The 15,307-nt window shown below is 50.1% G+C and overlaps 1 protein-coding gene across 1 annotated transcript; it reads right to left on the reverse strand.

The window, feature by feature from the left end:
- Positions 1–8,742: 8,742 nt before the first annotated feature.
- Positions 8,743–14,498, reverse strand: HEMGN (hemogen). Its single transcript, XM_005514564.4, has 4 exons — positions 14,306–14,498; positions 10,888–10,981; positions 10,166–10,440; positions 8,743–9,005 (listed from the first exon to the last, which is right to left on the reverse strand). The coding sequence occupies exons 1-4, from the start codon at positions 14,385–14,387 to the stop codon at positions 8,905–8,907; spliced, it is 552 nt and encodes a 183-aa protein (XP_005514621.2). The 5' UTR covers positions 14,388–14,498; the 3' UTR covers positions 8,743–8,904.
- Between the last annotated feature and the right edge of the window lie 809 nt (positions 14,499–15,307).

A 15,307-nucleotide genomic window follows, 5' to 3' on the forward strand; every position in this document is an offset into this window, starting at 1 on the left:
CACAGGCTGGGGGATGAAGGGATTGAGAGCAGCCATGCTGAGAAGGACTTGGGGGTACTGGTGGATGAAAAGCTGGGCATGAGCCGGCAATGTGCACTCGCAGCCCAGGAGGCCAGTCATATCCTGGGCTGCATCAAAAGCAGAGTGGCCAGCAGGTCAAGGGAGGTGATTCTGCCCCTCTGCTCTGCTCGGGTGACACCCCACCTGAAGTCCTGTGTCCAGCTCTGGAGTCCTCAGTACAGGAAAGACATGGACCTGTTGGAGAGGGGCCAGAGGAGGCCACAAAAATGAGCAGAGGGCTGGAAGAGCTCTGCTGGGAGGACAGGCTGAGAGAGTTGAGGTTGTTCAGCCTGGAGAAGGCTCCAGGGACACCTTGTTGCGGCCTTTCAGTACTTTAAAGGGGCAGATAAGAAAGACGGGGACAGACTTTTTAGCATGACCTGTTGTGATAGGACAAGGGGTAATGGTTTTAAAGTAAAGGAGAGGAGATTCAGGCTGGACATGAGGAAGAAATTTTTTACAATGTGGGTGGTAAAACACTGGGCCAGGTTTCCCAGAGAGGTGGTAGATGTCCCATCCCTGGAAACATTCAAGGCCAGGCTGGACAAGGCTCTGAGCAACCTGATCTGGTTGAAGATGTCCCTGCTCATGGCAGGGGGGTTGGACTAGATGGCCTTTGAAAGTCCCCTCCAATCCCATAGTATTCTATGATTCAACTATTCGATGATTTGTATGATGCAGCAGAGCTGTTTTCGCAATTCCTCATGTCTGAATTTGTCTTCTCCCTGTTTGAGGCCAAGAAGTCAAGGTGGGAGATGGTGGCATCAGCCAAGCCTAGAAGCTGGGGTTATTTCTGCAAGCTATTTTCAAATCTGGAGCAGTGACCCAAACCTCTCATTGTGCGGAGAGAATGAGTAGGAAAAGGAAGGAAAAAAATATATGGCTCAACAAACATTCCCCTTGCTTGACTGCTGTAGTGGGGTAAATCCCAGTCCAGCTGTTTAAGCAGCAGGCATAGATGTGCCAGTGTGAACTGTTTCTCTTCCCAACTTCTGTCTCTGTCCATTCCTTGTTACAGACAGAAAAGGGAACGCTATAAGTGGAAGCCAATGGTTTATCGTTATTGAATGCAAAAGTTTTAACAATGTAATATTTTCAATTATTAGTCTCCTAGTCTAAATTAATACAGGAAAACCTCTGTAATGCAGCTGAGAGTGCCATACACACACACACAAAATTCTAAAGTATCTATTTACTCCTGCTTCTTAATGTTCTGTTCACCCTGCCTGTGTCCTGAGTTTGACGGCTGCAAGAGTGGGGGGAGGGGGACCTTCCAACAAGTTACCGGCATCCTGATGTCTTCAATAGGCAGATCATGATGTTCCTGGTGAAGGTTTTCTTATATTCATCAGGAGGCATGCAGTGTTGATGGTGATGATTTCTTCCTTCTCTTTCTTGAGGTTCACTTGAAGTTATTTCTGTATGTATGCTGTTTTTCAATGGTTCCTAAATTTGTGTCTTGTTTTTCTGTTCTCCTTTGTTTTCTCTAAAATTGCCTTTATTCAAATAACATGGGTTTTCACTCCTGCAGCAAGGAGCAACTGACCACTACAATAGGCTGAGGCCCATGATGTTGCCTTGGAGTCACAGAATAAATAATTGTTACCAGTATAGGTGAAAACAAATGCAGGTGCTAGTTATCTGACCATTGATTGGTTTCACAGTCAAGCAAGTGAAAAATCAGTTCAGACCAGAAGAAGACCAGCCAAGTTCCAATCCTCTTCACTGTGAGATCAACACAAAGCTATTGCTTCTGAATGGTAACATATTGCAGTCAACCTTTAAGCCCCGGTCCTATCTACTGTCACAACCAAGGGACCCCCCACCAGATGTCTGGCAGAGGACTTTCTTGATGTGTGCCAAGTTTGTACTTTCTGTTGTGTCTTTGGGTTCTGCCTCTGTTGTGGCCTGGTGTGTGCTGCCAGTGGGCAGGTTTTGGGGCTGTGAGACAGATGCAGCCCAGGAAGGGGGTTCTTCTGCCAGGGTTGTGTCCACTGTCACCAGCTCAGAGTCCCTGCTGTGGGCCGGAGGCTGGGGAAACACAGAGAGGCAGCAGAAATCTCAGCTCCTCAGCTCTCACCGTGGATTTTCTGCTGACCAGCGATCAGCTATGTGTGACTTTGTCAAACAAAAGGAAACATGGATGGGAGGAATCTGAATGTTGCCCTGTATGTGAGAGTTTCCATCAGTGTGGGATCCTGACAGCCCTAAATGCCAGCTCTGTGGGAAGGAGAAGCAGAAGGGAGATACAAAATTTCCCTGAAAGACTTTGCTGAGCTTGTAGTTGCTGAGGTCTAACAATAGAATGGGGGACCAGACTTTTCTTTCACTAAGTGAACCAATGTAAATTATTTCCTTGACCACAGTCAATGGTGCAGGAGGGTCTGAGTTGTACACTTCATAAAAAAAGCTTTTTAGCAAATGCACTTCAGATTGACAGGGATAATTATCCTAAACCCCCAAAAAATGCAACAGAAAGCACTGAAGGCCCTGCCCCTTTGCCATTCACGTAGTACCTCCAGGAGCATTGGGCACTGTAGTGGATGGAGTTTGGCTACAAGAAAGAAAAGTGGACTGGGGTGTTCACATGAAACCTCACATTCTCCAGATGTCCTCACATGGCTTTGTATGAAGGCTGACTTCACATTGTGGCCCCATTCTTCAGGTAATAGCAGTAATGACCGAGTTGGCCACAGATGTCTAGTGAGTGGTCCCACACTGCCATGGGGGGGTCCCTGGAGTCCTACTGTAAATATTGGTGTCTTTATTAATGGAGGAAGCAGAGGATGATTCAGGGCTTGGACCTTTATGCAGGGAACATTAATTAAAACACAACAAAACAAAACAAACAAACAACAACAACCACAAAAAAACCCCAAACCAAAACAAGAAAAAGGTCATGTTGCAAAGAACAGTTTTCATTCTTGCATCACCTCTTTCACGTTTTATCTTCATGGAGGTTTTCTCCTTCCCTTCCCTCCTAGAGAAAAAGCAGAAGAAAGCCCCAATCGAAGCAACCAGGACAACCGGCTTCAAGCCTTCCCACTTCGGCAAACATACGACATACTACCCCTCTGCCACACAGGAGTTAGACTTGAACAGTGCCAGCAGTGCAACACCGTTAACACTGTTACAAAACAAATCCTCACCTTTCCATCTCTAACAGAGCAAAACATTCACAAAAATGCGGTGCCTTCCTCATCTTTAGCAGCCACCACATCCCTGCTATTCATCACCAGAGGTGAAATATGGTGAGGAAAATCACATACATCGCTCTTCACCAGGACAAATGTTCACCTTGCTGCACTGTAGGAAAGGGTTTTGGTGGGGTTATCACCCTCAAAACACTTCCATGGTGAACAACACAAATACACAACTCCCTGCTGTGGTTTTCTGCTCCTGTTCCTGCCAATGCAGCCACTAGCAGGATGTGTTCATAGAACTGTAAAATCACAGAATAGTTTGGGTTGGAAGGGAACTTCAAAGGTCATCTAGTCCAACCCCCTGCAATGAGCATCTTCAACCAGATAAGTTTGCTTAGAGCCCTGTCCGGCCTGGTCGTGAATGTCTCCAGGGATGGGGCATCTGCCACCTCTCTGGGAAACCTGGGCCAATGTTTTACCACCTGCATAGAAAAAACCTTCTCCTCATGTCTTGCCTGAATCTTCCCTCCTTTAGTTTAAAACCATCACCCCTTGTCCTATCACAACAGGCTCTGCTAAAAGTCTGTCCCCATCCTTCTTACCTGCCCCTTTTAAGTACTGAAAGGCTGCAATAAATTCTCCCTGGAGCCGCCTCTTCTTCAAACTGAACAACCCCAGCTCTCTCAGCCTGTTCTCACAGGAGTGCTGTTCTCGCCCTCTGCCCATCATAATTTCCACGGGGCCAGGGCGTCGCTTGGCTGTTCATCCCTGCACACGGACAGAGCCCGGACACCGCTCTCCCGCCCCCGGGCATGCCGACCCCGCCGCGCCGCCCCGCTGCGCTGTTCCCGGTGCAGCCCCCCGGTCGGTTCCCGAGCCTCCCTGGGCCGGTGCTGCCGCTAGAGAGCACTGCCGGACCGTGCCGGGGCCGCGGGACCGGGGGAGGCGGCCGCGGGTGCGGGGGAGGCCGGCCGCTGCGGTTTCCAGCGCTGTGCCGGGCACCAGCCGCCCTCGCAGGGGGGCCGCGCGTTTCCTCCGGGGGCTCACCCGGCGCTGGCTACATGCACAGTCCTTGGAGCTGCGCGCCGGGGTCGGCCGGCCGCTTTCCGGTTCATTGCTCGAGCTGTTTCCCGCTGGAAATGCAAAGCTACAGCTTTGGGAACTTGAGAGCTGTTGGCTAATTGTTGTGTAGAATGTAATGCTTAGCTAGAGCTGCAACTTCAGTCTGCGCTTAAACATTTCAACAAACGAGCAGTAATCTCCATGGGCATGTAATTCTGCTCTCAAACCACATTCAGTGCTTTAGCAAATTACTTGGAAGATAATGTGCACAGAAGATGGCACAGAAGAAGATCCCCTTTTCAGGGAATTGTTATTAAGGCTACGAAGCTCAGATCACAAGCCATGTCTCGGTTTCTTCACATTTTCTGTCTCAGGGAGACAAAGGCACAACCATCCTCAAAAGCCCCAAGTCCACACTGATGGACGGATTCCAGCCAGTGGGCTGAGACAAGTGGCCATTTCCCCTGCTTGATGTGGATGAGCGCACGTCTGGAATACCGGGTCCGGTTAGGGTAACCTAGTACAAGGAAGACACTGTTAAACTGAGGCTAAGCTGAGGCCATCAAGATAGGCAGACGAAGCATAGGACAGGCTGAAGGAACTGGGTTTTTTCACCTGGAGGAGGCAAGTGTGGAGTCTAACTTGCAGTCCTAAAGAGGCTTACAGAGAAGGAGGAGCTGGGGTCATCTCTGAAGTGGACCATCATGGGGCAAGAGGCAAGGAGCAAAAGCTGTGACAAGGGAAATTCTGATTGGACATGAGGAAAATCCTTCCAGTGGGAGTGGGGCAACGCTAGGATGGGGACCAGAGAGACGGGTATCTCCAATCCTGGACATGGTCAACACTTGGTTACAAAAAGCCCTAAGCAGTCTTGTCAGAGCTAGCCATGCTTTGAGCAGGGGCTGGATTCAAGATCTCCAGCAACCTCTTCCCATTTAACCTTTTTTTTACAGTTATATGATTTTCTGGTGAAACAGGAGAGCCAGGCCAGCTGGTGGAGAACTGCTGAGCCCCTGGGCACACAGCTCCACCTGTGGCAGTCCTGGCAGTATTAGTGAGGTATTTATTTAAATGGTGAACACAGAACAGCAAGAATGAAAGCTAACATGCTCTGAGCAGGATATGGTTGCCAAAGAGGGAGTGGGTATTTACTGTCACCAGGATTTACTGCTTAAAGTCAATATTGGTAAATCAACTAGTAAATTGCCTTATCTCTGCAAGACTAGGCTCTTGTGGGGTGGAACGGCTTTTCCTTGTCCTCTAGTTGCCTCTGGCTGTAAGTTGCTTGCCCACTTCTTTCTGCTGAAGCTTAGCTATGCCTTCACTTCTGCTGAGGACCAGAAAACCTTCCCAGCTCAAAATATGGCTGGTGAGAAATAGCCTGCCACAAATGACCTCTGATTTTCTGCAGACGCAGGGGGCCCTGTTTCACAAGAGCAATTTGAGAAGCAGGAACCCAGGATTCACAAACCAAAAAAACTCTCTTCTCCTATAGAGCTGGAGGCAAATTTCCTGGAAGGATATTAGAAGGCAACTGGCAGTGGCCAGAGGGGGCTCTGGTTCTCCTGTATATGATGACTTCCTTTTCTTTAGCTGTCCTTTCATGGCTGTCAGCCCTCAGGATGGCTCCCCACACTGTGCAAGAACATGGGACAGGACCTGTGTCCCCGAGATGAGCTCACAGCAGGGTGAGCTGGGTCAGCCTGGCCCAGTTGACATTAACAAATACCAACCTCATGAGTGAAGAGACAATCATAGTGGTCGTATTCACTGCATATCACAGCATGCCTGCCTTAGTCTGCATGGCTCACGTAGCAGATCAGAGCATCCTGAAAGAGCCTCTTGCAGCCCTCTCACCAGACAGCACAGCAAAGAGGAGAACATTGTGTCAGGCACTGAGCCAGCTCCTTTTGCTGGCCCCATAGCTCAGAAAACACTACCCTGCACCCACCACCATCTCCGCATCACTGAGAAGGCTGCAGTCCATCAAAAGTCTTTGACCCCATATCAGCGTTCCCCTTTATGTGCAAGCCAGACCCTGCTTGTTATCATAGAGGATGAAAATTTCCTTTATTGAACACTCTTAATGGGTCTGGGTAAAGGCATCTGTCTGTGAGACAGGAATGAGGGAGGGAGAAGTTGATGCATTGCATCTGCAAAAGAGCAGCATCCCTCCCCTAGAAACAGCTGCCCTTGTCAGGCTGCTCCCAGCTCCATTTGGACAGTGCGACCCACCTTGGGGATGAACATAGAATCACGGAATGGTTGGGGTTCAAAGGGACTTCTGGAGATCATCTAGTCCAATCCACCTGCTAAAGCAAGTTCACATGGACCACCCACACGTCCAGCTTTGCACCTGAACCCCATCTGTATAAGCAAGTGCTCTGTTATCTGTCCTCTCGTGTGAGAAAGAAACGGTGCGTTGCAGGTGAAAGTGCTGATAAGGCAGGCTTTATCTTTCCTTTGGTTATTTTGCAATAAGGCTTGTTGCTTGCAGGCACTCCTTTCTTACCAGCTGCCAAAGAAGCCAGTGGAGTGACAGTAGCTCTGAGACAGAGCATGTGGTACCCAAAGTAAATCCAGGACCTCCTGGCCACCAAAGGCATCTCTGCAGAGACGGACAGAAGTGTTCTCTCTGGCTCCTATGAGTCTCTGCCCATGGGAAGCTCCCCAGCCCTTGTGACACAGGATTGGCACCACTGCCCATGTGTGTTTCAGCAATGAATGTTGCTCTGTGTTTGCACAGACCTCACCCTGCCAGGCCTTCGACACCTCCTATAGCTCCACTTCAACACTGGAGAAGGGGGAACGCAGCTGTTTTGTGCCTTCCTTGTCTGATGTGGGCTGTGAGATGAGTCTAAAGCCTCCCAGAAGTTGCTTCTCCCCAAAATGTAAAGAGCTCTGTGAACCAGGCAAGCCTAAATGTCTGCAGATGTGGAAGTGGGCAGGACCACAGGAGGACCACAGCACAGCTTTTGTGATGGTGCTCAACCATAACAGGGCCTCCTGCCTCTGGCTTCCCTTTGGGCCAGAGCAGCCTCAGCTGCCTTCACCCAACGGCATGGTCTGGAGTCCCCAGATATACCTCCCTCCATGCTGCAAGTCTTCTGTGAGGCCCTCTGGTTATTCTTTAGGTATTTGGCATTATGAGTGAGGTTTGGGTAGCTCATAGCAGAAGGTGATAGATCTTTCACTGCCCCCACTGCTATCAGTCACTGAAGGGGAGATTGCAGCCTTGTGTTAGCTGAAATATCTGTGGAGACTAAAACAATGCCAGGATACCTGCGCAGAGAGATCCATCCCTCTGGGAGCTGCCTGTGGGGAATGGGCTGCATTTGCTTGGTTATGGGGCTGCTGGAGGCTTTCTGGTTTGATACACGTCAAGTACTTTGGAGCTGCAGAGATCACGCCAGGATTTCAGAGTGGGGAGACTATGCTAAGAGCTCATGAGTGCTTGCCCCTCATGTGACATCCCTGGGACCAAAGCAGGGGCGGGAGTCAGTGATGTCCGTCCTGTCACTGGAGAGATAGTGTTACTGGTGTCACTGGTGAGATGTCACATCTGCTGAGACACAGATCCTGCAGGGCTCTGAGACAGCAGCAGCAACATGTCCAAAGCCACAAGAAATCCATAAATCCCCCAAATTGAGGGTGACCTCAGGGCCTGGCCAGCCCTGTGCTGTGGGAGACAGGCCCTTGGTATGTCAGATAACAGCAAGAGAGACCTCCACTCCAAGAGGAGAAAGACCCCCTGTGTCAGAATATTTCAAGAATGTAGAAGAACCAACGCCCTGCCACGCATGAGGCACCACAAGAGCTGAAATGTGGGAAGAGACAGAGGGTGACCCATTCCTTCCTGGCTTCAGGAGAAATCCTGGGTGCATGGCTGGGGAGCCAGGGACACAGCAGCTGTGCAGGGTACATCCTGTCTTTGCCCCAGATGGCATTTCCCTGACGAAAGTTCAGCCAAGTTTCAGGCTGTCACACTCAGCTGTTTTCAACCATCTTTTAATTGCCTAACACGATGGATGGCTCAGCAAGGTCGGGGTGAGGTTGCCCAGAAACTGAAAATGCTTTTCGGGCTTTAGGAAAGCAAGGTGTTTACCAGGCAGGAAAACAGACCACGAGAAAGACTTCATACTGAAGATGATAACACAAGAGCCTGTGCAGGAAAACACCCAAGCCAGGCAGCTCCAGCCAGATAAAAATCACAGTGGCTTTCAGCTTTGCAATGCCACTTGCATTTCTGCAAGTCAGTAATGCCTTTCAGAAATGCAGATGGATGTTTGCCTGTGTGCTCAAACTGCAGCATGGCGAGGCACTGTGCAGCCCTCCGTGGGACCACCACCCAGGCAAAACAGCCTTTTGGCAGGGGGGCTCTCAAGCCAGAGGCAACAGATGGCTCCCGAAGGACTGTGTTTGTGTGAGCAACCGCATTCCCCCTCATCCTAACCTGAAAGAAGCAGAAAAAGCAGAGTGACCAGAAGAGTGTAGACTTTACTGCTCACAAAGAAGGAGCTGGTCAAAATCACTCTGCAGTACAGAGGTTGTCAGGCAGGAGTCAAAACATAACGTAACAAAACAAAACAATGCAAACAAAGAAGATCCCCAGAAAATTCAAATTGAAGGTGTGTGAAAATCAAAATAGAAGGTATTCATTATCCTGGTAGTCATTTTCCAGAGGAGTATTCAAAACTTCTGGTATTTCCCCTTCTGCTGCTTTCAGCACCTCCTCTTCACCTGTAAAGCATGTAAGAGACGGATCATTGCATACTGGGGGAACTCTTGTGCGTTACCCCTCCATGCCATACTAAAGCCCCCATGGTCAGGATTCTGTGACTGCCTATGATGTTAGGTAGCTCCTGATGTGCTGCCCGCTTTTCACAGGACACAACAGTCCCAGGGGTTGTGGAGGGGCGTTGGGGAGGGTAAAGCCTCTGTCGGTTTAAATGCAGGAGGCAAATAAACACAGCCCTGATGCTTGGCCGTTTCAAGATCTCAGGGCTGGAAGCTGGACTGATGTGGTGTGCCTCAGTCAGCCCCAGTCCCCAGGATGCAGAATGGTTGTTTTCCATTGCACGAGGGCATTGCACATGTTGCAGTGAGAGGCCTCTTCTTGCCCCCTGGCACAGACATTGCTGTAATCAGGGGTCAGAGGATGTTCACCTCCTCTGAAGCAGATCCTAGGTTCTCTAGGTTTTGAGGGCACCTACATGCTTGGCCCATTGACCACTAAAGTAAATGTGCTGTCCTCTGCCCAAGCCAGATCTGGGAACAACTCCTGCTGGCCCAAGCTACATTAGCTGTAAATGGATTTCCTGAGCCCAGATGGCAACCTGCCATTCAGACCAGCTTAGTGTCCTCTGTGTCTCAGTCCTGGCGGCTCCCAAAGGGGTAGTCCTCTGCAGACATTCACCTTGCCCTGGTGCCTACCTTTCCCTCCCTCCCACACTGGTGTCAGACCCTAAACTGGGTGGACTGTGGACAGTATGTATGCAGGCTTTAGCTCTCCCTGGCCAGCTCTAGCCTCGAGAGACCACATCTTCTCTTCACAGCATCTCTGCCCTAATCTGGCTCTTAGCAGAGCCACAGAGGTGTCTTAAGGCAAGGAGATATTTAGGACCAGGGACCACAGACCCCATGCCAATGACTCTACGGACAGCAGTGGGCTTTTTATCACTCCCCATGACTTGGAGAGCAGCATCTGCCCCCACAGCCTCGACACCCCCTCCATCCTTTCACAGCTACCCAAGTCACATTTAGTGGTGTAGGGACCCGTGCCCTAGTGGTGCCACACGCTGGTGGTTGATGAGGTGGGCAGCCTTGGCTGACAGTCCTTGAGAGTGGCATTGCACTGCTCCCCGAGCCCCACTGGGGCCAGCAGCTCTCTGGCAGCTCACCCGCAAAATCCTGGCTCCTGGCTGCTAGCTCGCCCTCCACTGCTCCCAGTTGAATCCCGCCGACTGGGTCCTGGATGGTCAGCATGGGTGGCTGTTCTTGATGCACTGGCTCAGGTGGTGCTGTCTTGGATGGCGCTGGCTCAGCCTCCTCCTGTGGGTCAGGCTGGGGGTCCAGCTCCGGTTCTGGCTCCAGGCTGGGCTCCACCACCAGCTGGCGGCCTCGTCCTCGCCTGGCTCCTCTGCCTCTCCTTTGCCGTTTGGTTTTCTCCTGCTCCCTGCCAGGGGGATTTCACAGGGGTCAAGAGTTGGGCATAGGATGGAAGACCTTCCCTCCTGCCCTGAGGCTGCTTTTCTGGCCCCAGACTGTGACCACAACCCAGTCCATCCCAGCAGAAGCTCTAGCCCTCCTCCCCAGCCCTGTGCAGCAGCGTCCTCTGGCCACAGCAGGGGGCAGGATCTTGGGCACCACCTTTTTTCCCCGTCTCACACTGGAGTTTCTTGCCACCCAAACTACCACCTACGTAACCCACCATCCATCTCTGCCCATCAACACCTGCACAGACCTTCAGCAGCTACCACCTGGAGGTCATCTTTCCCCATTTAAAACTGATGGGGCCTGGCTTAGCTCTGTCCCTGTGCAAAGATGGAGGGGCTGGGCTGCCATGCCTGGGCTCGGGTTAAGTGCACCAAGAGAATGACTCCATTACATAAGCAAGATTTACCTCAGAACCCACTGAATTGAGTCTTTCTCCTGGGCTTCCGCTTTTCTTTTCCGGAGCAGCTCCCGATCTCTCAAGCGGCGCGTGATGATGACATCTACAAGGACAGACTGAGTTAAAATGACATCCTGGCCAAGGGACGATGCCAGCCCTCCCTGCCTGGGGACAGCGCACTGATGCCAGAGGCCATGTTCTTTGTGTCATGAAGCAGGTCTTGATCCAAAACTGCTTGGGTGCTTTACTTCCAGTTCAGCTTCAGTGGGTAGGATCTGATAACACACCACCTAAAGATCCCAGGCTCCTGCACTGAAAGTTACTCTAATTATTTCCAGGTGCAGTTTTCTTCCTGCTGCTGCAGCCATGGGGTGACCCTTGTCCAACCTGCTCAGCACTGTAAGGACCTGGGGCCTTATCGACACTGTGAAATCCATCTGAGTATGAGGAGAAATTTCTTCACTTTTAGGGTGACAGAGCCCTGGAACAGGCTGCCCGAAGAGGTTGTGGAGTCTCCTTCTCTGGAGACATTCACGACTGGCCTGGACACATTCCTGTGCAATCTACTCTAGGTGAACCTGCTTTAGCAGGTGCATTGGACTAGATGATCTCTAGTAGGTCCCTTCCAACCCTAATTATTCTGTGATTCTATGAAATTCCTCATCCAGATGTCACTATAGGCTGCAAGATAATTCTTTGTGTTTGCTCCATTGTTATCCTTTCCCCTGGACAGCTGCAACTGGCAGCTGCAACAATGAATACACTTGTCTTAACTAACTAAGGAGAAAGCCTTGCCCTGTAGAACAGCCAGCCCTACAACCTACAGACAGCTCCGTAGGTGTGAGGGGGTGACCCTGCAAGCACAGGCTTTCCCAATACACAGATGCTCATGTGTATTGGGCCAAGACCCTGTAGGAGATGGTGAACTAACCAGAGACAAGAACAGGGCTAGTACAAACTGCTGCGGGTGAGGAGACTGGTCCCAAAGACTATATAAGCAGCCCCAAGCAGGTCTGCAGTTATGAAGAAGACCATGGCAGGGCTAAAGATAGACTGACTCCTGTAAGGAAGACCCATCTGGGCAAGATGTGCAAGTTACCTACAGCCACCAGGAGAGTCATCCCCCAGGTCCCAGTCACCCTGTACACTGGCTCCATAGGCCAAGATAAGTTGCGCCCTTACCACTGGCTGCAGAGGCAAAGACATCTCACCCATCTACACCCTGATGAATGAATTCCTGGACTTCACTGAAGCCAGCACTGAACTTCCTCACCCGTGTCTTTGTCTTAACAGACAGCATCCTTGATGTGGCAATAGGTCTTGTGGTTGCTGATCCAGTCAGCCCTGAATTTTCTAGCTTGGATTCCAGCCTGTGATAATAAAGACCTGGCTTAGATCAAGTAGCACGAGACCACTCCCTTGAAACAAAGGGCATTGTTCAGGAGCAGCATCACTTCTCTGGGCCCTGGAGGGAGAGGGGACTCTTCCCACGCATACACTGCTGATTTTCATAATTTCAACAAAACTCATACAACGAAAAAGCAGAACTACAACCTGCTCCTTCCAGATATAATCAGATCCGGCTGCTTCCACAAATAGCCTCAGCTCACACTAGAGTATTAGGTGCAACCAGTGAAGGATGGTCATTTTGTCATTCCCTTGTCCAGCTGGGAGAACCGGCAAGGTAAGAAGCATTTCCAAGGCTGAGCTGGAACTACAGCTCTTGTATCCTAGATCTCTGTTAAACGTGAGAAAAGCCATAGTCCAGTACAGAAAAAAGCAAAACAGACAGCACAAACCAACCTCTACCCAAAGTAGGTCTTTATACAAGACACTTCTAGTAATTAATCTTGCAAAAATGTAGCTTGGAAAGTATCTCTTTTGGTCTCTGTTCCAATGTACTCGTCATAGCAGGGCCAACTTTATGATTGTATCAGGCTGTCCAGGACCTTGTCCAGAGAAGCTGGGAATGCCCCAGAACCCACCTCTCTGGTCCTCACACCACTCTTGCTTAATTTTTTTCCTTTCTATCCAGCCGTGTTTGCAACATGCCCCTGGTGCCTCCTGTCCTTTCCCTGTGCACCCCTGAAAACAGACTGTCTCTCCCTTCTCTTTAGCCCTGGTTAGAGCATGACTGCAATGACATCTCCTTCCCATCTTTCTCTTCTGGCTCAACAAGGCTGATTTCCTCTGGTCATCCTCGTGTGTGAAATTCTTCAGCTTTTCACAGTCTTGGTGGCCCTGCACTGGACTCATCCCTGTATGCCTTTGTCTGAGTTGCCCAAATCTGGGCATGGTATTCCAAGTGCTGTCTAATAATAACAACGACAAAATAATAATAATTAAAAATTCCTACTTTCTGTTGTTGCCTATTGTTTTTTCTGTTATTTTATTGCCTTTTTTTTGTGCAGTAATTCTGGGAACCCCCTTTGTTCTGAGCATGATAGGTCCATACAGGAGAAGATGGCTCCTCTCCTAAAAAAATTCCAGCCTAACCAGACCGAAGAGAAGGGGCACAGCGGTATGTGATATAGATGTGAAGGCCACCCGCAACAGCAGCGCCAATGTATCTAAGTCTTGGCAAGGGCATCTCGGCATGACCAGAGATGGTGTCAGCCTCTGAGACAGAAAACCACAGCACTTGGAGTGTTCAATGTACAGCCGGGCAGAGGTTCCCCAAACGGAAGGCTGTTCCCCGGGGTGAAGCAGCGTCGGGGGCAGCGGGGCACAGGCAGCCGGACATGACTCTGCTGTCCCCATTGCGAAAGGAAGGAAGCTGCCTGGGAAGATGAGGTTACAAGCTGCAGCAGCAGGATCTGCACAGGGCTTCAGTTTAACCGCTGAAGTACATAAACCCTTGCACATCGCTTTGCAGCCAAGGTAACTTACTTTCCCATTCAGAATATCTGGTGAGCTGTAAAAGCATTTTTAGCTGCTTGCAACCCACCATAAGTAAATTGTTTTGCACAGGTAGCAAATGCCCCTTATTCACTTCTATCTGGTCCAAGAGAACACTCCCACAGCTGCTCCAAAGCTGTCTGTCACCTGCTAGCACCTGACCGGAAAGGTCACAGTAAAACATCTGCCCCCGATGAGAAACTATTTAGCAGAGGACACAAAGATACAGGGATGAAATTAAAAGAAAAAAGAAATCCATCAAGCTAAGAGAACAGTGACAGAGTATTACCAGTCTGCAAACAGGCTGCCTGAGGGACTTTGTCTGAGTCAAAAAGCCTTTATAGGTGCTTCTGCCCTTCTGATTTGAAACGTGACACTGAAAAAGCCACATCCACTGCAGTCGAATGTGCATCTTCCATCCCCCAAGCACCACCTGGTAATTATTAACTCATTTTTTAGAAACCACCAGTGACAAAGATCATTCCCTCCTCTCTCTGAAAACTCAGGTTAGGAGTGGTCTCATAATTACCTGGCACAGCATACTCCTCGCGGGCTGCAGATGGTGGCAGGGAAGAGTCCGAATAAGCATGATCTTTGCCCAAACTCTCCATGGCTCTTTGCAGTTTTAAATAGAAAGCAGCTTAGTTCCCTGAGAACGGCATCTGGAGATACTGGTGTAGCATAATGAGAGTTTGAAAAAAATGTAGACTGCCCGCCCAAAACCTCTTATCTGTCCAGGCCACTAGTAGGGTAATAATATTCTCCTTATCAGAGTGCAAAGGTGTGCGAGTCTCTGCCCAGGATCCACTGTGTGGGTTACAAAACATGTTAGTGCTTTTATACAGCAAATAATTCCACTTCAGATAGGAAATTTACATTTATTGCTGCTAGACTGTGACTTAGATGACCTCCTGTAGAGAGAAGCTGCATGACAGGGCAGCATGTGGCACCGCCTCACTGGTGTTTCCCAGGGTGAGATGCCACGAGGTGTTGTCGGTCCTTGAGGACCCCTTGCGAGGACTGAAATGGGGCATACGCTGTTTGAAAGGTGTTTGCATTGGACCCTAGCATTGCTGGTAGGTAGGGACCTCCATCTCCAGTCCTTCTTGCTGCAGGACTGCCTACTGCACAAGGTTGGGACGGCTGTGGCATCATTACGCTTTGGAAACACCCAAGGGTGGAGAGTGACAAGATGTGTGACCTGTCCAAGGTTTGTACCCACTTCCTGGGAAATCCAGTCAGTGATGAATCCACGCTGGGACTCCAAGCAAGGGCTTCTGCCTGTTGAGAACTTCCCAATGACTCGTTGGTCCAGTACCTGGTCTATCAAGGCTATGAGCAAACCACTTCCCTCATGAAGCAGGATGGCAGTGGGAAGGCCCAGTAAAACCAGTGGGAAGACGCAGCTGGTCCCTTGCTCATGCAGAAGGATGTCCTTTCATGGTTGCTCCCAGCTCCCAGTCACCAATTGCAGCTCCAGACCTGCATAGCATGCAGGCTCACATTGTCTCTGTAGAATCATCTTTGGGGC

Source organism: Columba livia, chromosome Z (genome assembly GCF_036013475.1).
Source record: "Columba livia isolate bColLiv1 breed racing homer chromosome Z, bColLiv1.pat.W.v2, whole genome shotgun sequence".
Lineage (NCBI taxonomy): Eukaryota > Metazoa > Chordata > Aves > Columbiformes > Columbidae > Columba > Columba livia.

What these genes read in the sequence shown, in the direction of transcription:
- HEMGN (XM_005514564.4), bottom strand. Translation starts at nt 14,387, where the DNA reads ATGGAGAGTTTGGGCAAAGATCATGCTTATTCGGACTCTTCCCTGCCA. An exon ending in TCAATTCAGTGGGTTCTGAG is followed by an intron (nt 10,441 to 10,887) that starts GTAAATCTTGCT and finishes TCCCCCTGGCAG; the next exon opens with GGAGCAGGAGAAAACCAAAC. An exon ending in CAGGAGCCAGGATTTTGCGG is followed by an intron (nt 9,006 to 10,165) that starts GTGAGCTGCCAG and finishes CATGCTTTACAG; the next exon opens with GTGAAGAGGAGGTGCTGAAA.